The sequence below is a fragment of the Hippocampus guttulatus genome, chromosome 9 (assembly GCF_054856545.1).
Source record: "Hippocampus guttulatus isolate MCC_2025c chromosome 9, RoL_Hgut_1.0, whole genome shotgun sequence".
NCBI lineage: Eukaryota > Metazoa > Chordata > Actinopteri > Syngnathiformes > Syngnathidae > Hippocampus > Hippocampus guttulatus.
In genome coordinates this window covers 13,880,327-13,900,184 of record NC_141269.1, presented here as the reverse complement: position 1 = coordinate 13,900,184, position 19,858 = coordinate 13,880,327, and the positions used below count along the sequence as shown (strand labels likewise).

At 41.4% G+C, this 19,858-nt stretch overlaps 1 protein-coding gene across 1 annotated transcript; it reads right to left on the bottom strand.

Annotated features, from left to right (window-relative positions):
- Positions 1-791: 791 nt before the first annotated feature.
- colgalt1b (collagen beta(1-O)galactosyltransferase 1b) lies at positions 792-15,267 on the bottom strand. Its single transcript, XM_086120718.1, has 12 exons — positions 14,899-15,267; positions 7,592-7,702; positions 7,368-7,485; positions 6,690-6,824; positions 4,672-4,876; positions 4,444-4,563; positions 3,938-4,014; positions 3,745-3,851; positions 3,256-3,388; positions 2,851-2,978; positions 2,379-2,585; positions 792-2,190 (listed from the first exon to the last, which is right to left on the bottom strand). The coding sequence occupies exons 1-12, from the start codon at positions 15,114-15,116 to the stop codon at positions 1,920-1,922; spliced, it is 1,830 nt and encodes a 609-aa protein (XP_085976844.1). The 5' UTR covers positions 15,117-15,267; the 3' UTR covers positions 792-1,919.
- Between the last annotated feature and the right edge of the window lie 4,591 nt (positions 15,268-19,858).

Below are 19,858 nucleotides of genomic sequence, written 5' to 3'. Positions count from 1 at the left end.
AACTGATTGTTTTTTCACCCTGTTATCAAGATGACGTGACAGGCAAAATGCGAAGCTGAGTAAGTGGATCACTATTTTATGGCGCAGTTCTTTTAAACCTCAGCCAGTGCCACCGCTTGAAAAGTGACTATTGATCTGTGGGGCCTTTTGCAGAAAAAGAACCTGTGTTAATCTCAGCGAAAGGGGGTGAGGTAAATATAGGGGTGGGGGGGGAAGAGAGAGAGAGAGAGAGAGAGAGAGATCTAATAGGATTAGTCTGGCTCACACAAACCTCTGCAGCTGCACACGGATGCGTAAACACACACAGGGAACACAAAACGCCCCCAATAGGTTGTAGACCACAGCCATTTTGTTCGCTGACAAACTCAAATATTGTGAGCGCGTAGAGGAGCTTGCACAGTCATAAATCACAAGTGAACAGTGACTATAGGAGCCTCTGACGAGAAGCGCGGCGGATGATGAGAAGTAATGGAGGCCGACTGCAGCACACAGTCACCTGTGTGCTCGCAGCCATGCACCAGCAGGCACTAATTAAAAGAGATTCCTCTACCCCGTGCAGATCATACTGCCATTATCCCAACGGAGACGGTTTGATGGAGGGCCACCTTCAAAAACCACAAAGAAAATATCAGCCTAACTCGAGTACATCAAATATTCTCAGATCCAAAAAAAAGCAGAATTTGCACACAACTGACACACATTAAGAAATGTATCTATGCTTTGGTTTTCAAACAATGTGCATTAATTGAGCAGTAAAACAGTAGTGAGGAACAAAAAAAGCGAAAGCACGGTTGTGTTAGATATTTAATACAAAAGGACATACATACATTCACTAGTGACAAAAGAACTTTAAGTAATGTTATACATGGATAATAAATAAAGCAACTGAGCTGTCAAAATAAAGCACCAGGTGTCAATCTATTTGATATCACACATGCATTTTGTTCTGCTACATTACATGATTTTACAGTCATTGGTCTTTGAACCCATCACAGCAGAGGAAAACAGAGCACCTGGTTGTGATGGTAGAAACTCCGAACAAACATACTGGAGACAACTTGAATTTGATCAACATCAATCAAGAGTTGGGCTGTACCGATCACAAGTTTTTGGCCGATCACCGATCCCCGATTTTCAGAAAGCCTGTCCTGACTATCCAGATTTTTTTTTTCAAACCCAACAGCATACGCCTTCAATGTTTCAATCTTGTTTTAATGTAAACCAGTGACAATAGCTGTGAAACAATACAAACGGGTTGTTTTATACTGCACATGAAGTAATTTCAAATAAAAATGAAAAGTCTATCAGTCATCTCACATCATGCAAAAAAGGACAGTGGCTGGCTTTTTCACACCTCTACAGTGGGAGATGAGATTGGTGGAGCAGATTGGCTAATCCCCTGTCCCCGAAAAATTAAGGAAATAACCGCCAAACCCGAGAATATGGAATCTTTTTTGTCCCAACTCCGGTTTCAAATTAAAACTCAAAACATGCTACAGATTTAGAGGATGACGTTTTTGTTAGCCATTTCAGTGTAATCTTCACTCAGTTACAGAGAAACAAATATTTGAAAGATGGTTGTTTCGGTGATGAAATGTATATGACATCTTTCACTTAATTTTTGTGTTGGATTAAAAGAAACAAATAAAACAATCAGTCCCTTTTTCATTCTTTTAACTTTTGATTGCTAATTGAAAACGGAAAGAAAGAAAGATACTCAGATTTGAAGTGACTCTTCAAGAGTTGGTTCAAATGTAACTCGAACCTCCTCCTTTAAGAGAAAGACCAAGTGATGGTGGAAGTCTCACTGTGTCCATCAAGCTAGTCTTTTCCACAGTCCTCCCCACTATCGCAGATTTGTTCTGCTGGAAAGTATGCCAACCTGCTCAGTGTGTGCAACAGAGTGCTCTCCGATGGCATCATAATTCATCCCGCGCACTCCAGTTCTCCAGTTCAGACTGTAGCACATCAGAGTTCTGTGCTTCGAGACTGAGTTCCACCTGCTCCTGAGTTTTCCTGGACTTGGCTCTGTCCCAGTCGGTCTGAGTTGTTTCATTGTTCCACACAACTGAGGTCTCCGTGTCACTGATGTAGCCCGAGTCTCCCGTGTAGTGGGTCGGATACACCAGTAGCGGCTCCGCAGAGAACGCACGGAGGTTCCGATCCTCAAAGTGCTCCATGTAGTCTGAACTAAAAAGATGACGACAAAAGCAGATTGACAAAGGTTCCAAGGGACTCACCTACAAAAAGTAGGGGGTGCTAGAAAACAAAAAGGTAGAGCCGTGCCAAAGTGAAACGAATACAAATTACTTTGTAAAGTCAAGCCAAGCCAAGCATTTTTGAAATGAACCGACAGGCGAGAGAAGTATGATACTCACACAGGATGTTTGTCAAACATGATAGGAAGGAACTCATCAACGGGAAGCATCTTTTTCAGAGGCTGAGCCTTGAGGAGCTTTTGGGCTCCTTGCAAGGACAGCATGTAGCCCAAAGTCCAGTATGAGTAGTCAGCCTCCACCAGATTGTGAACATTTGGTACCGACTTCTCTGGATGATCCACCTGCATTCGCTTCCGTCCAATGTAACTGCAGGAGCAAAGTGAGGACGACAACCATCGGGTCGATCACAACAGCTCTTCACACCAGCAAGTTTCAGAGAAAACATTCAGATCGAAAAGAGTTCTGTTATTTTTGTGCTGCCTGTGAATGTGAAAAGACTGAGTCACGGTGATTTCAGCGTCTGGTCACTTTTGTCGAGGAAACAGCAGATGACAGATGGGAGGATTTCTTTGTATAAGGGAGAAATAATCCTTTCTATTTTTAACACTGACTTTTCATTGCATTGACTCACATGAGGTCCCAGTCAAGCTTGTGTGCTGTCACCTCCTGCAGCAACGCCTGCAGACGGCGTTTGAAGAACACCTCAAAGCGCAGGTCGTCCTCAATGACCAAGGAAGTGTGCAGGCCTCGATCCACGATCTGCACGCACGCACACACTCAACGTTGGGACACTTCTCTTGTATTTTTATATCCAAGCTGGATGTAACAGTCACAGCAGGTAGGGCTTTTTAACCCAAATTCTCAGCTGTGAGATGATTTTTCCTGCACTTTACAGACTACGTCACTAAATTGGTGGGAATAGAATGTTTCCCCAACTAGGAAAGCATTGGGGGGGAAAAAAAAAAACATTCTTTGCGACTGCTGATGCAATGTGTCGTAATAACTGTTAAAATGAATGGAAGTACAGAAGCCTCACCTCCTTCCAGATGTTGTAATGAGAGAGGAAACAACCCAGTTCACCCTTGGTGAGAGGTCGACCGTGATATGGGTCTTTGTACCCGGGCAGCATATTAATCCCCATGGACTCAATGTCACTCTTGTTCAGAGCCCTGATGAACAGAGACGAGATAAACAAGGAGTTTAGCAATAGGAATAACGCATCATACGGATGAGATTGCTGGAACGGCGAGTAAACATTCGATACAACAGCATTAAATAATGAGACCCAATGGATGAAATGTCTTTCCAATTGATACTTGAGGATCTTATTTGACAGCAGGTTTACATAATACAGTTGCACATTTATACCCACTCTAATATTGCACAGCCCTTTTCTAATTTCAATTTTCAAATTCACGTCACGCTAATTTAGTCATTTGAAAACGCCCGTACGTCCACTCTTTTGCCCAACCACAAACATGCATGCAAAAAAAAAAAAAAAAACGAGGCAGGAGACGAAACGTACTTGCCATCCACAGCAGCAATAATTTTACAGCTGAGCTCCATTTCGTGCAAAGTTCTGAGCATGCGCTCCCGCCGGTCAGCTCTCCGCACCAGATTTATCATAAACACCTGTGCGCACACAATTGCAAAACCTCACACTAGTGCACTAGTGGCCTGTGTTTTTATATGAGTGTGTGAGAAAGGCAAGACTGTACCTCATCAAAGCCAATCTTGCTCGGCTGTTTGGGAGGAAGGGTGAGGAAGCTGGAATGTTCCAGTGGAGGATTTTTCACTTTCAAAGAAGATGGCACAGGGTTACAAAGAGAATGTGCAATGAATCTGAGGCTCTCAAAATGCAGCCTGTAGCGCCAAATGCCGTGCCCAGTTCAAACTAAAGCAATCATTTTTCACGGCTTGTTTGTGTTCCTGCCTCTGTGGATGACTACATATCGTGTGGTATCTGAAAAATAATGACTTTGCAGTGTTTTGGTTACCAAAATGGGTTTTCTTTTTTCAGTAGGAGTGATAACTCTAGCAAAAACATTCACTGGTTGCTCAGAGGAACTCCATGCTTTCTGCCTAATGCATGACTGATTATTTTCTATAACTGTCCGACAATGTTTGGAAACTGGAGAAAATCAAATGAAACCCACTTTCCTGCGCTATACAATGTGTTGTGTTGCCTCTTCATATAAGTTTTACAATTTGACGTTGAACCCACCCATGATCTCAAGATGAGTGTGCAAGAAGCTCTCTGCTTCATCCAACAAAGTAGCGTGGGAGCGCATAGGCAGAGGAAAGTATCCGTAGGTTTCTTTGTTGCACACGTACATCTGAACGTCTGATAACAGCAGAAGATGACAAGTCGATGAAAAAAAAAAAAACAACAATAATAATTAATAAATCACACGTGTAACATTCACCCGCCAAGCCATTTCATCCATCTCACCTGCCATGCGAGCGGAATAGGCAAAGACGATGACATCATCGAGGGCCCAGCTGTACTCCGGGTGTGGCGGGTAAAACGCCAATTGACGAGAGGCTTGCTTCCGTAAGTCCACCAGGTACGTTGAGTGGACCATCGGTACGGCAAAACACCCAAGACGCTCCTGCTTCCTGATTGGTATGTAGGCTGGCGTTCGCTTGTAGTAGCCCTGCCAAGATGGTTGCCCTCATTCACCAATCATGACAAAGAAACTATTTCTGCACATTTGAGTGCACATATTAAATATTACAGATTCTGGTATTGGTATAAATGCTAAGTGGTACATGCAATATATAGAGGAAAGTACATGATCAGAATCACGATTCATACATTTTTGTTTTTGTTTTTGTAGATGGTCACCATAATTTCCTTTGCTGCAGCTGAACATCTGTTTTGCAACTAGCGAGGAGATTCCAGCGTTTGGAATTCAGGCTCACACCCCGTGTCAAAGCATTTCTCCTTCCTGACGCGCAATATTGCTCAAGGGAGCCTTAAGTTGCGCATACATTGTGGACGAAAACGCTGGCATGGATCGGGTGAAATCACCTCTCAGGGAGATGGCAATATGCAGTGAGCATTTGCATGCAACATATGTATGATGCACTTTGATACACTTGGAAAATCCAATCCGATTGCATACAAGAGCTGAATCTTAAAGCATGCCTTGACAAACATTTTAATGCTCACTTGTCATCATCTGGAAAAGGAGACAGGATGTTCCATGATATTTCTATTCTCCTCCCCAAAGAGTACTGTTTGAACCAAGAGGAACAGTGCTTATAGTTGATTTTAAATTTCTAACTCAACCATGTTCAAATGCAATATTTTGGTGACACTCGGAAAAAAATAGATTGTTTCAAAACGTTTTCCACCATTAATGAGACCTGTAACCTGTTCAAGTGCACTGATTTTTTTGTTTTAATTTCTCCTTTCAAGAGAAGTAAAAATAAACTGAGATAATACGGATGCAAAAGTGTGCACATCCTCTTACAACAGGAATGTGGCTGTGTTCACAATTGACAAGTTACATTTAAACTCAGGTTAAATGGAGTCGGCACATACGTGCCACCATTTAAAGTGCCTATGGTTAACCCCAAACAAATTTCAGTTCGACCAACGTGCATTTCCTGATTTATTTATTTTTTGGTTGATTTTTTGTTTCAGCGTAAATGACTGAATATTTCGTGCGAATACTGACTTGTATTTCCAACAGTTCACCGAGCATTTCTTCTACCTAGTCAAAGGCCACAGTTCCAGCTGGAGAAAAGAAGCCCTAAAACATGTTGCTGCCATCACAACGCTTCACTGTAGTTACGGCGTTTTTGGGGTGATGAGCAGTGTTGTGTTTGCGCCAAATGTACCTGCCAAAATGTTAAACCTTGGTTCCAGTGGATCACAACAAAATCTCTCAAACATGTGACAAAATGTGTTTTTCAGTCATATTTTTTTCGTAAAACAAAAATCTGTGTGGGTGTAGATGAATGCTGGATCGACACTGACAAAATTCTGGCATTTTGCTCAAAAGTGGCACGATTTGGATATGCGTCATGGGAGCGTAAATTGAAAAAAATATCTGGAACTGGATATCCACAGTTCGAAATCAGGCCTCCAAAATTAGATAAGCGATGACAGCGTAAAAGCACAGTGAGATCAAAATACACCATTTGGTGCCATATACACGCCTGCCTTATCAGACAATTCGTAAAAACAATGGAATGGATTCGGGATTCGGCAGTTAAATGGTCAACGAATATGCAAATGCGGATTTGGCCTATGAGTGACTCTAGGCTCCATTTAGTACGTAATTCAATTTAATAATTTCTTTCAATGCTAATTCATTGCACCCAGCGAATATCAGTGAAATGATGTACTGGACAAAGGCAGGGCATTCGGGCAGTCCTTCAGATTTTAAGAACATGTGGATTGGTTGCTATATAACCGAACACAGTGTGAAATGGCTCACAAAGGACTATCAACATTACCTGTGAGGTCATGCCGCACCAGAAGTTGGAGTATGCAGCTCTGGACTCCAACATTGGGGCGACAATGGTCTTGTTTTCTTTCATCAGTTTCCACAATACATCTGGGTTGGTGAGCAAGTTGTCACAGTCGGCCATCTGTCACCAAAGAAAAGAGCATGACGCTGCCGGTGGACATAATGCTTTGGTGAAAAGACCACCTCTGTGAGTTTTGATACAACTGTACTGGCTGGAAAAGTGTTTGGTGGCAAATTATACTGAATATGGAAGAAGCTCGACCAGGAAAAAAAAATGTGCATTTCGACGCAGGTAACCATAGCAACAGGATGTAAGCTTTATCATCCGGTGCCAAAAATCTCTGTTAGCACCATCTCCTCCATTTAAATGGTCAGATACAAAGCGGGTGAGTAAAATATGTTTAAATAGACTGTGGCTCACATTTCCCAGGGACATTGCGCCAATGTCGGGCCATTCCATTCAATTTTCAAATCAACAGAAAGCAAGACATTAACTCTCCATTAAAATATAAACCGTTTCAGTGAGACTGAATATTATTTTCCATGCGTGTCCATATAATCACTTGATTTAAACGCCTCCGTGGTGATGACCATCCATCTACCCAGAATCCGGGATGCATAACAAAAGCAACTCGATCAGGATAGTGATTGACTGACAACATACCAGGAGGTAGTCAGCCCAGATTTCACGGGCTGTGTCCAATGCCCCCTGACGAAGCTTCATTACGTGTTCATAACGAAGATTATTCCAGTGTTTGGGGCCCACCTCGTCCTCAAAGGCACTAAGGCGGGCACAGATGACACTGGTGTTAAGAGCTGAAACACACTGATTGGGGTCGGTCACTCAGCCACATTCACGCACACACACCCACACACAAAGAAAATTACCTGGATCCATCATCTGGTCTCCACTCCACATAGTGATAGTCATTCTGCACCTTGATGAGCCAGTCTCGAAGGAAGGCGGTGGTGTTATCTATGTTGTGATCTGTCGCCACCCTGTGGCAAGATGAGGGACAGAGACACTTTTTAATTGGGGGGGGGGGGCGACGACGCCAGGCACTTGGATGGGATCCACTGATTAAATATATCGGAAAAGCAGAGGTGTTGATGCCTAATTAAAATGTCTGCTTATAAAATATGGTCTTCATAAAAAGGATTCTGTGGTGATATAATTTGGCTGCACGGGTTCAATGACTGAATCCGGAACACCGTATCAATCACAGTAGGGCAATCTAATCACCTCATTCGTCTGGCACACAAATGGCCGGAGCGCCACTATCGCTTTGTGTCCTGCTCCATCCGTATATATTACAACTCCATCCGTATATATTACAATAACTTCACAATTGCACACAACCAGTTGTAAGAAGTGCAAAAGACTCTCACGTCAGTGACGCACAGTAATTTCTAAACGTGAACGTCTGCAGTAGTTTAAGTTAGATGAAAATTATTCAAAGTGAATATCTGTTTAAATTAAAAAGTAGGGGTGTAACAACAACACAAGCAATGAATTGAATCGTTCCACTTTAAAATGTAGAGATATGTAATGATTTGTCTTTTCTTGGGAGATATATATCTTTGAAGGCAACGCCACATACAGTACTGACAAGTTCATTCATATGTATTTAAATTGAAAATAAGGAAGTCATTGAATCATATCATACCCTCTCGAACTGAGCCGCACCGTATGGAATCGAATCATAATCCCACTGAATCGAACCAACTCGTAGGGTTTCACTTTAATATCGAACCATCCTTTTGATCGCATTGAATCGTCGTATATTGGAGTCTTTTATCGCAACAAAAACAGACACAAGCACTAATCATTACTCAACTGCGCTGCACCCCCAAAAAACAATGCACAAATACTTTTGGGTCTTTTGACATACAATGAAATAGCATTATGAAAAGCATTATTTGGAGGATTTTGAAGTGCTTGTCAAAATCTTGTTCTAACTTGACATACTATACCTTCCCATGATTTTACTGACAAGTACAGAAAAAAATTGGTAATAATTGTCAAAATACCAAGAAAAGAAAAGAATTGCTTATCAAGCACTCCTCCTCTAGTGCAATCCCACCCAAAGATCAACCCGCAATTTACAAAGAGTATAGCCATACCTAACGCAGAACTGAATCCAGAGTGAATTCTAAATTCAAATTCAATGACTGAATTTGAATTCAGAGTGAATTCTAAATTCAAATTCAATGACTGAATTTGAATTTAAATTGAGGTGGCAAACAGGAACCAGAAAACTAAAACTGCAATTACATGACATTCAAAGAAATGGATGGTGCAAAAATTAAAGTGTGTTTCATAATGAAGCCCCTGCGATTGGCTGGCAACTGGTTCAGGGTGTCCCCTGAAGACGGCTGGGATAGGCTCCAGCACCCCCCGCGACCCTTGTGAGGATAAAGCGGATTGGAAAATGAATGAATGAATAATAATGAAGCTTGACGGTATATAAGCCTTACAACATGAATTTCATACAAGGACTTTACGTACACAATACTTAATTATAGTCAACAGTACAGTGTAGTAATTGTATTTTTATTCAAATTAAAACCTACTCAGATAAATCAGGTCATCAAAATTGGAGAAAAAAAAAGGTTTGATGCCTTGCTTTATCTAGGTCTTTAAAATGGCTAGCCAAACATTTCGGACATTGTTTAGGAGATGATGTGAATTTTTTTTCTGAATTGGAATGAATGAAATGTCACTACCTGTAGTTCAAATCCAAATTCATCCACTGAACTGATTTCTGAAATTCAGAATTTTGCACGGTCTTGTAGGATTAGAATGCAGGCTACACAATGGCACAAATTTGAAGGTAATTTTTGACGATACGGTATCCTATTTCATAACGTTGGCATCACATGATGAGGTTTTTTTCAGGCTCTGTATTTATTTACTTTTTTTTTGCATAGTTATGTACCATCAATGTGGGCTGTGGCCTACAGACAAAGACTGAGTAGAAGTCGTGGAAGCGGCTTGCACGCTGTCTGTGTTATCAAAACAAATCTTTGAGCCTGATGGGCAGGGGCAAGGAGCCACACATGGAATGTGTAGGTATGGGAGGAAATGGATTTACAGCCTTCGGCATCATGTAGCTGTTGACGGATGGCGTGCCGCAGGTGGTTACTTTGCCATCTGCGTGTGGTGTTCTCACATTCAAGTGCTGTCTCAGCGTTTACATGCGACCACTTCAAAGCACAGCCATTTTTGGTGTTCTACTGCTCACTTCAATGTCTCCATGCCTTTCCGTGAACCATCCAGATCTAGTAGAGCAGGGGTCCCCAACCGCCGGTCCACGGACCGGTAGCGGTCCGCAGGGCATTTGGTACCAGGCCGCACAGAAAGAACTTGCCTTAATTCCGTTTTATTTATTTCGGAATACGAAAGATGTTTTATTTTGAAAAATCACCGGATTCTCCGTTACATCCGTCTGTGTCAAACTTGACTCACGTCAAGCCACGCTTCTCCGTCACGTGACCGATTACGCTAAAAACAAAACGTTGGAGGTCGCAAAATGAGTTTTAAAAACTGCTGGAGATCGCAAATTACGGCGGCTTTAAAATTACGTTCGAGACAACTGGATTAAAGTTATGGCTGAATATTCTGAGATCGCCACGATAGTACTGTTGCTATTTCCGACATCGTACCTGTGTGAGGTGGGGGGGTTCTGCAGCAACGGCAACTAAAACAAAATTACGAAGTAGACTGGACATAAACCACACACTTGAGGTGTCATTGCCTCCTATTACCCGAGATGAGACCGTCTAGTTGCAGAAAATCAAGCTCGGGGCTGTGGTGAGTCGTCATTTTCATGCACTCTGAATTTGCGCTGTATCGTATTTTGAAGGCATTAAACATTACCATAGCGATCAGTGTTGCGGCCAGATTAGACACTCCTTGTGTTTATTATTATATTTCGAAAACACCACAGTTTTCATGCAGCTAATACCATATTATTTTGTTGTATTAATCCGCCACATCTTAAATGCCGGTCCCTGAAAATATTGTCTGACATAAACCGGTCCGTGGGGCAAAAAAGGTTGGGGACCCCTGTAGTAGAGCACACCTGCAAAGTCCAATGAGATCCAATACAAGGGCTGCAACAACATTTTTTTTCTGTATTTGGTACAGTAGAATGACACTTCGTCGAGCAAAACCCTCTACATACACAAACAATCATAAAACTGTTTTTGTGACTGAAAAACTAACTTTAGTGGCACTACTCTGAAGTCTAATGTCCAGTGGAACCTCAATTTGATGTAGTAACTGGGGGAAGAGATCAAGAATTAGAGCGGTAGAGAATTGTCTGTTAACTTTAAGTACATTTTTTGTTGCATAAAAAAACAACAGTACAAAATTGTTTTGTATTTTTATTGTGACCTAAAAATATTAAGCACAGTACATAATTATTGTAAATAAATATCTATTTACTGTGACGCTAAGCTAATGGCCATGCTTTCCATAACCTGTGATGGGAAAGGCATCCCTGCTAACATGATTGCCACGTAGGCACGTACGTATGTGAGCCTGCTGTAGTCTACTGTATATCTGTGACAACTGCGACACAATCTGGAAAAATGTGTACCAGCCTCTGTCTGTTGATTGCACCCACCCCGCCCAACTTGAGGCACAGATCTCTAAAAACACAACAACGGGTTCATGAAACAATCTTGAAGCTTCATTTTCCTATCACAAGTGCATTGAGCAATAACATAGGATAAATTGTGAGAGGACTTGTCTGAAGCCAGGGATGATTAATTAATTTCTCAGAAAAAAATAAATAAATAACTAAATACACGCATGCAGTAAAGTTTGTACAGTTGCATTTGACACATGGACGTACGCAGTTGTTTGTAGTGTCATAAAAATATTTGACCTCCCACCCCATCCCACCGCGCATTTCATGTGCCCCTCTAAAGACTGAGGTCTAGGGACGTGTTTGCTCTTGCCTAAAGTCAGGGACAAGCACCAGCTAACATGGGACCCTAGTGACTACATGCAGTATAGAAAATGGATTGATAGTAGATTATGCAAAATGTGGCCAACACACATAGAATAAACAAATCTCCTGAAAGACCCCATCAAGAAAAATTTCTTGCAAATTTGTCAGAAGACAAAAGTATTGTTGACAAGCCTGACAATTTCGAATCAACAAAAAAAATGGCCAAATATACAAATTGAGACTCCAAAGTCCTGGAAAAATAAAGCTTGCCTTCCAGCTATAGGACCGTGAACAAGACTCTTCCGTGCGGTGTGTTAAATTAAAATGTCAATTTTGCTCTTACAGCGACTTGAACCACAATTAAATGAATCACATTAAGGTGAGTCATGAAATAGATGTGCCTCTTGTATCTCACTTTACTGATACAAAAATGCCAAAAGAAGCTAACCAGTCCCTCTTTTGGGAAAAAAAAATCTTAATAATAAACTACACAAAAAGCCCAAGTAAGTGCAAAACTATTCTACTTTTTCAAGGCATTTGAAACTGTGTTATGTGACTTGAGAGGCAACTTTTACCCAAAGATGAAGGCTTTAGGAATTCAGAATGTGAACTACTTCAGGGACAATAAAAGTTGAACGCCCCACCGAATTAATCTTTGGAAAAGAAGAATGCTGTCTTGAAATCAAGTTTCTCGCCAGTTCACATGGCACCGGTTCAATAGCAGCAAAAACAGACCTAAACAATGGTAGAGACATGAGGTAGGCAAGAATGTAAGCCTAATGGAAGGTTATTCTCCATCCTGCAAGTCGACGCAGCACACTCTTTCAACGTAACAATACACATCCATGTGTTTATATGAGGCTCTGTGCCAAGGTGCTTTATCTTCAACTGTCAGGTTGAGAGCTGCAGGTATTGACAGGTGGCTAGGGCCACTGAGTTAATGTTATGAAACTTTCTAGAAGGTCTTGAACAGAGAACGCAAGACAAAGAGCTGTGCTCAAGCTACCACGTGGATATACCAATTTTAAACTTTGGCCAGAATGCAAGAAAACCGATGAATACTGCTTTGAAACTAAATTCAACATTTAAAGGAGACAGCCCTCTCACTCGAATGAACAATATATTCACTTTTGTCTAAATTTAGTTCAAAGGCACTCCATTATTTTAACCACACTCTAGTCTGTTTGACGCTCTTCATGCACCGTTGCTTTGCTAAACCACTTGAGTGCCAAAATATAATCTAACCTGTCAAATGTGATCGCTGATGAAAAGATTAGTTTCATCTCTAAAACGCAGGTCTACTGGCACATGATGAAAACAAGAGGGAGTAAGCTCCAGATACAATAAAAAGTCTGGAAGACCGAGACTCGATAAAACGAGGAGAAAAAAACATACTGGGATCAGTGATAGAAGATAAGAAAGTATGAAGGAAGTATCTGTATTTTACCTAAGTATTTATTTTTCTGATTCCCTGCATTTGAAAATAGACATCTACACTTTACTCGTTACTTTGTCAAAAAAAAGTCTCATTACTTTTTTAGGTAAAAAAGATGTAAACAGAGAAAAAAAATGTGGTTGGTTAACGTGGTTGGATCTTGACTGATTGAGATCTTAGTTTTTAAATCAGAGATGCAGGTGTTTTGCACTGATTCTGAATATTCCCTTGTTTATTCTCTAGTATTATAGCTTTGAATAATAATAATAATAAATGTATTCTTATTATTATGTAAAATAATAGTTTGAGCAACAGGTGGAATTTTTTTCTGAAACATCATGGCTACAAATTACAAGGCATGCTAAAATCCATATTGTATCAGCTTTTATATATCAAACTAAAAATAATAATATCTTAAAAACTCAAAAATATGATACCTCAAAAGCCTGATCCGCTGGGATAAAAAGTGAAGATGTTACGAAGATAAAATGCATTTAAGGATTTATTAAGCCATCTCTGATGAAAATTTGCTGTTGCCCAGTGTAATTTGTGGCAAATACCACAACCTAAAAGCCACTAGCTTCTGCATCAAAAAAAAACGACAAAACACACATACAATTTAAGATTTTTTTTCATGATATCCTCAGCTAATTTAGCATATTTTCTGAGGCAGTTCACATCGTCACCAAAACTATATGAACACGCTTTGTTGACTTGAGCAAACATTTCTACAGCATGAGTTGTACATGTTTTTTTTTCTTCTGCTCTGTACGAGTACTAAAGACAGAAGCTTCTGTGTGTGTGTGGGGGGGGGGGGGGGTTTATCAAAATTAGCTTTGTCGATAACTGACAGTCAGTGGTGGTGTAGTGGTACTCTCGTCTGACTTGTGTGCAAGCGGCATGGGATCGGTTACCACTCAGTGATGGTGTGGGTGTAGGTGTGAATTGTCGTTTGTCTCTCTATATGTGCCCTGCGACTGGCTGGCGACCAGTTCAGGTTGTAGCCTGCCTTCTGCCCGAAGTCAGCTGGGATAGGCTCCATCAATTCCCTGCAACCCTCCTCAGGATAAGCGGTGTAGAAAATGGATGAATGGATAATTGACAGTCTGGAGTTTGTTTGTTTTTAAACTTTGGTCTGAAGTACTTTTCAGAGCCTGAATTTTTTTTTAACTTTTAGTTCAGGAGTTAAAATCTAAACAACTTGTAGCAAGGTATTTTATATTACACAAGTATCTGTACTTCTACTTCAGTACAGAGTGTGAGAACTTTTGCCACCTCTGACTGGGACACAAGGACATAAATCTTCGACACTGGAGTTTTTGCGCCAGGATTGTGGAGTGCAGAGGAGTGAGGCGGTGTTTCCAGTCGAGTCGAAAAATGTGGCAGGAAAAGAGGGGCCGGGACAGAGGGGGGAATGAGAGAGGATCCCAAGCTGAATGGAACTTTTTCACAGGCACGACTCTACTAGCGCAGACGGCCCAGAGTACTGTACTCCTTTCTCGTGCATCGTTCCGAGCTGATTCTCACTTCTTGTTCGCCAATACATGTATAAATTAAAGCAATCAAACAATTATTACACCAGTAATAAAAGCACAGCATATGGTCAGATGTATTATCAGGGTAAACTATACTGGAAAGAACGAGAGCAAAAAAAGGATGTGAACGAAAACAGATGTTATCTCACACTGGTTAAGTTGGTTTGGTAAACTCTTATAATACTTACGATCGCTTGCCTGTCAGGGTAGGTCTGTTATTCAATGTAAATGTTATTCTGGTGACTTTGCAGCAACGACACTCACCACAAAGCAATGCGGTCCTTCGGGTAGCGAAGGCGCTCCAAGGCTCCGAGGAAGAGCGGCAAAGAGTGCTCAGAGTTGCGGCAGAGGAGCGCGACAACCACCCGTGGGGCGAGGAGAGGGGACTCGGGGCTCCAGCGCTCCTCGGGGAAGTAGCCCCGGCTCAGGCCCGAAAAGTGGACGAACAGCAGGGCGGATAACAGCGAGGCGATGCGGGGCATGGCAAGGGGAGAAGCGTTTAAGGTGTTGCGGCCGACAGATGGGGAGATCGGCGTGCAGAGGTTAGGTGCGTCCCGCTGTTGTGTTATGCCGATAGTGGCGACATGGCGGAGGAGTTAGCTGACTTAAAGGGGAAGCTATAGGCTGTCCCTGTGGGGCTCCGCCTTCCGAAGAATGTGTTGTTGTGCTTTTGGTAACAAAAAACACACACACACATCATAGTTTCACTGTTTACATTCATAAGAATTCTTTTAGCAAACGTTATTTCCGTCTGTGCCATCGATGTTAATGGCTCATATCGTTCTGACACGTGTGTGTGTGCGTGCGTGTGTGTGTATGTATATTATATACCTATATATGAGTGTGAGTGTGTGTGTGTGTGTGTGTGTGTGTATGTATATATATATATATATATATGCGCCTTCCCCTTTAAGAATAACCATTCAGGACTTTTACAGGAAGTATGGAGGACGACGTGTCGGCGTGCCCTAATGTTCATCTTCAATCCTCTATACATATTTTTTTACGTTTCCTCTCTACATTTATTACTGGACTCCAGGGACCGTGGCTACACAGGTGGCAAAAGAAGGATCACACATACTCTGCACAAGGAGTACAGACGCGTAAAATACTAAGTACAGATTTTAAATCAATTTCAGTATCACATCCATCCATCGATCTTCTCTTCTGTTTATCCATATGAGGGTCGCGGCCGTCCTTGATCTTATCCCAGCTGTCTTCCGACAATAGGCGGAGTACACCCTGAACTGATTGCCAGCCAGTCGCAGGGCACATAAAGCCGAACAACCACCTCCCTGCAGCGTTTTCGTCTTGTTAAATGCATTTTTATACCACTCTAACTGACATTGTAGAGTACAATATTGTGTCAAATGTTGCCCACTCAACATCCATTGCAGCCTGGTCATCTTGGAAGGGGCATTCTCCCATCTGCGGCCCCTTCTCAAGTTTTCTCATTTTTCCTCAGAGGTTTTTTTTTTCCCCTTGCCCTCCTCGGGGTTAAGGTCAGGGGACGTCGTTAATATTTGTCAACTGTGGGCCTGTGAAGCCCTTTGAGACCATTTGTGATTAAGGGCTATATAAATAAATGTGACTTGACTTGGAGAGGTGTGTCATGTGTCATGGCCGTGCACTCATGCACACACTCAGTCTGTGGCATCCAACCACTGATTAACTGTATCCAGTACTGTATATGTTGCTATATCATGAAGCTATTAGTCCGTGAACACAGCGCACCTTCATGTTTACACTTTTCTTGGGTAGATAGCAAAACATATTTGAAAAGAAGGAACTGGACAGCTCCCAAAGCAAATCAAGGGTAAACATGTTTTCAAATCTTTAAATGACCTCGTGCCACCTTACCTCTCAGAGCTCATCCGCCCCTACACACCTGCCCGGCGCCTCAGGTCTGCGGACCAGGCATTATTAGAAGTACAAAGTAGAAGTAGAAAGCACTTGATATCAGTTGGAAAAAGGCCTGGTCTATTCCCAAAAAGTATTTGCTCACTAGTAAGGTGAAGCAATTGAATTTTAACATATTACATAAATATTATCTGGCCAACCATTACAAAAGGGACAATAATGTTTGTTGCTCTTTTTGTGGAAACCACCCTGGATCTGCTCATACTCTCAGACATTGGAAGGATTTCAGTAAATGTTTCATTTCTTCACAAAGACTTCTTTTTAAAACAGGAAAATATTTGATGTTTTTATGAAGTATGTCAATGAAGATGTTTTTTTTCATAGTTAATTTGTTAATACTTAGGGCTCAAATGTTATTTTATTTCATATGTTAAACTTTTAAATGAAATAAACAGGCTCTGAAAACTATAAATATTTGTCAACCTTTTAATAGCGGCACGCTCATCTACTGGTTAGCACGTCCATCTCCGAGCGGCCTGGTGGTAGATTTTGGACTCTGGGCTCCCTGTGTGGAGTTTGCATGTTTGCCCCGTACCTGTGTGGGTTTTCTCCCTCATTCCAAAAATATGCATGGCAGGTTAACTGAACATTCTATCTTGTACCTAAATGTGATTATGAGGATGGATGGTTGATGTTTAAAGATGAATAAAAGATGATCATGCCCACATATACGGTACATGCAAACATATGTAAATGCCGGTCGTGAATAGGAAAACAAAATGCACAGCAGTCAGGGTTTACGTAAATATTATCCACTTGATGTTTGAGCCTACACAGGTCTAGTCCAAGCTTGTCAGGTGTCAAAAGAGCCACCAATCATGAAGAACAAATCAGCTCAAATTTCAGCCTTCTGAGAAAAGAGTGGGAAGAAATGATGCACAGATAGGAGCATTTATAAAAACATCCAAGAGGACCCAAGGCTAGTGGAGGCGGCATCATCATGTGTGAATTGTCATTGGAAATCATGAAGTCATCCTTGAATTTCATGTCCTGTGACTTGTTTCTTAAAGTCCCATGCATAGTAGTTATATCATTTGATGGGAACCAAGCAAATATTAATTTGAATTTAGAAATTGCTAATCACATACAACATGCTCTATAAAAATATGTACAGCCCTCAGGCATTTAACCCACACATTCCTTGAGATTACATGTTGTCAGTCAAATAATTAACGTTGCCTGAGGCACATTTAAACAAAACCTCTCCTGGCAGTGTGTTCACAAAAAAAGAATCCTCTCCTTTTAATAATCAACACATGGTCAACTTAAATTATTATTGATTGATTTATTGAATATGTAATGCTAACATTGAGAAAGTTGAATCCGCCACTTTTTTTTTCAGTGCACCGTGTACAACATCAAACTTCTGATCTTGCCATCAGTAACTAGCACACGTCTTGCCCATTAAGACTAATATATGTAACAGTAGTCCCACCAAACACACACCCCAGTGTTCCCTTGCTTCCATTTGGTATATTCCTTCGGAACCAAACCAAAGTGGCTCCATATGTGAATCGCACACCACCACCAGCTCCAATGCTCCCCGTTTCATTTCCTGATGATGAGTCAAAGCCTGCATGGTCCCTTGAGCATCAAAGCAAAATGAGAAGTCTTCATATAAACATGCGGACATGCACGACATAGTTTACCTCTGTGGCCACAGCTGACTGCACGAAGAAATCAGTTATCTAAGTCTTATGTTTTGTCTCTTTATGTCTTCGGAGATTCTCTGGCATCAAGATCATACATAATTTGTGTTTGTGTGTCTTTCACTCCAAAACAAAATGACTAACTAGGCACACTGACAGTTGTAACACTCTTTAAAACTTGATTGGGTTCTTTCTTTAACTCAAATTCAAACATTTTTTTCTAAAGTCCCACTCCCTACTATCGAACATCATCCACATCATACATAATCAAAAAGAGATTTTCAGAACATAGCTGTCCCATTAATAGTGATGTACAAAGCCACTCTCAGAGAGCGAGTGTACACAATGTGCCTGACTGGAACTGTCTGTGTCTTTGGGTTACAAAGTTGTCACGAAGCCATGCAGTTGCACAAAGCCATCAAGTGAGAGCAGACATCTCCAAAGAGCACACAAAAGGAGCCCTCTCCTGGCTGTTGCGTAGCATTTCATCAGAAAGCTTTCCACAGAGACCATAGCTTTGCAGTTTTTTCACCCTTTGTAAATGCATATTGCACACAGATGCGTTTGCACACACACACACACGCACACGCGCGCGCGCGCATTGTGTTTGTGCTCCTCCTCACAATTGTAAACTATATTTGCAATGGATTCTTCCAACTTTTTGGGAACAGATTGGGGAGGGCTCTTCTTTGCTCAAGCAGGCCTGTGACCAAGTGCACGAAACAAAGTTCCTCAATTTGGTGAGCTTGTTGGCAAAAAAAACAAACAAAAAAAAAACCCTTAACCTCAAGCCCATCTAACGCCTTCGTGGTGAACCCCTTTTCGAAAACCACGCCGGAAGAGTGGAAACTGTTATAGCCGCTAATTGAGAGATAACAGACTAAGAGAACGCCACATTTTGTTCGTGCCCCCAATGCTTCTGTACATATTGTGTCATTTTGCAGTGCTACTCCTTCTGTCCGCTAGATGGTGACAAATGGCGATTATATTCCAATAAATCGGGTGTGAACACAGTGAACAACTACGAATAACCACAAAAACGCTTGTTTAATGTATGGTATGCATCTTTTATTTTCAATCTTTCTTTAAAATGTGTAACGATGGTTAGTGGATTTTGGTAAGTGAAGGGTGTAAAGTTCCTCCTTAAAACTACATTAATGCAGAATCCTATTCTCTTTCAGTTTTTGTTACTGTCCTGTGAGGACACAAAAAGTGATTTGCCATGGTTAGCAATTTCTGTGGCTTCCATCTCATAGACGCACACGTCCCTCCATGTTGGAGTCATACAGTTCCTCAGTGTCAGCCTCATAACCCAACAAGGCTGTTATGGAAATAGATTTTTCTTTGGAGTTTTGTGACTTGTAACTTTCCTTTTGTGGTTGCCTTTTCTGAATCTTAAAGGTGCCTAATGGTGACACACACACACACACACACAAAAAAACAAGGTAAGGTTGGAAGATACTGCACTCAACCCCTCAACCCCAATCGCGTGCGTGTGCGTGGGTGTGTGTGTTTGTGTGTGTGTGTGTGTGTGAGTGTGTGCGTGTGTGTTTGCTCTGCATGCGAAAACTTGCTTCATGGAGGTGTTGCAATTCCAACTTTGTGACATGTATGACATATAATAGCATGATATGGCAATGCAATTATACCCTTCA

Coding starts and splice junctions, on each gene's coding strand:
- colgalt1b (XM_086120718.1), bottom strand. CDS start 15,116: ATGCCCCGCATCGCCTCGCTGTTATCCGCCCTGCTGTTCGTCCACTTT. Junction 3,389..3,744: donor ATTGCTGCTGTGGATGGCAA/GTACGTTTCGTC, acceptor TCTGTTCATCAG/GGCTCTGAACAAGAGTGACA. Junction 2,586..2,850: donor AAGCTTGACTGGGACCTCAT/GTGAGTCAATGC, acceptor TTGCTCCTGCAG/TTACATTGGACGGAAGCGAA.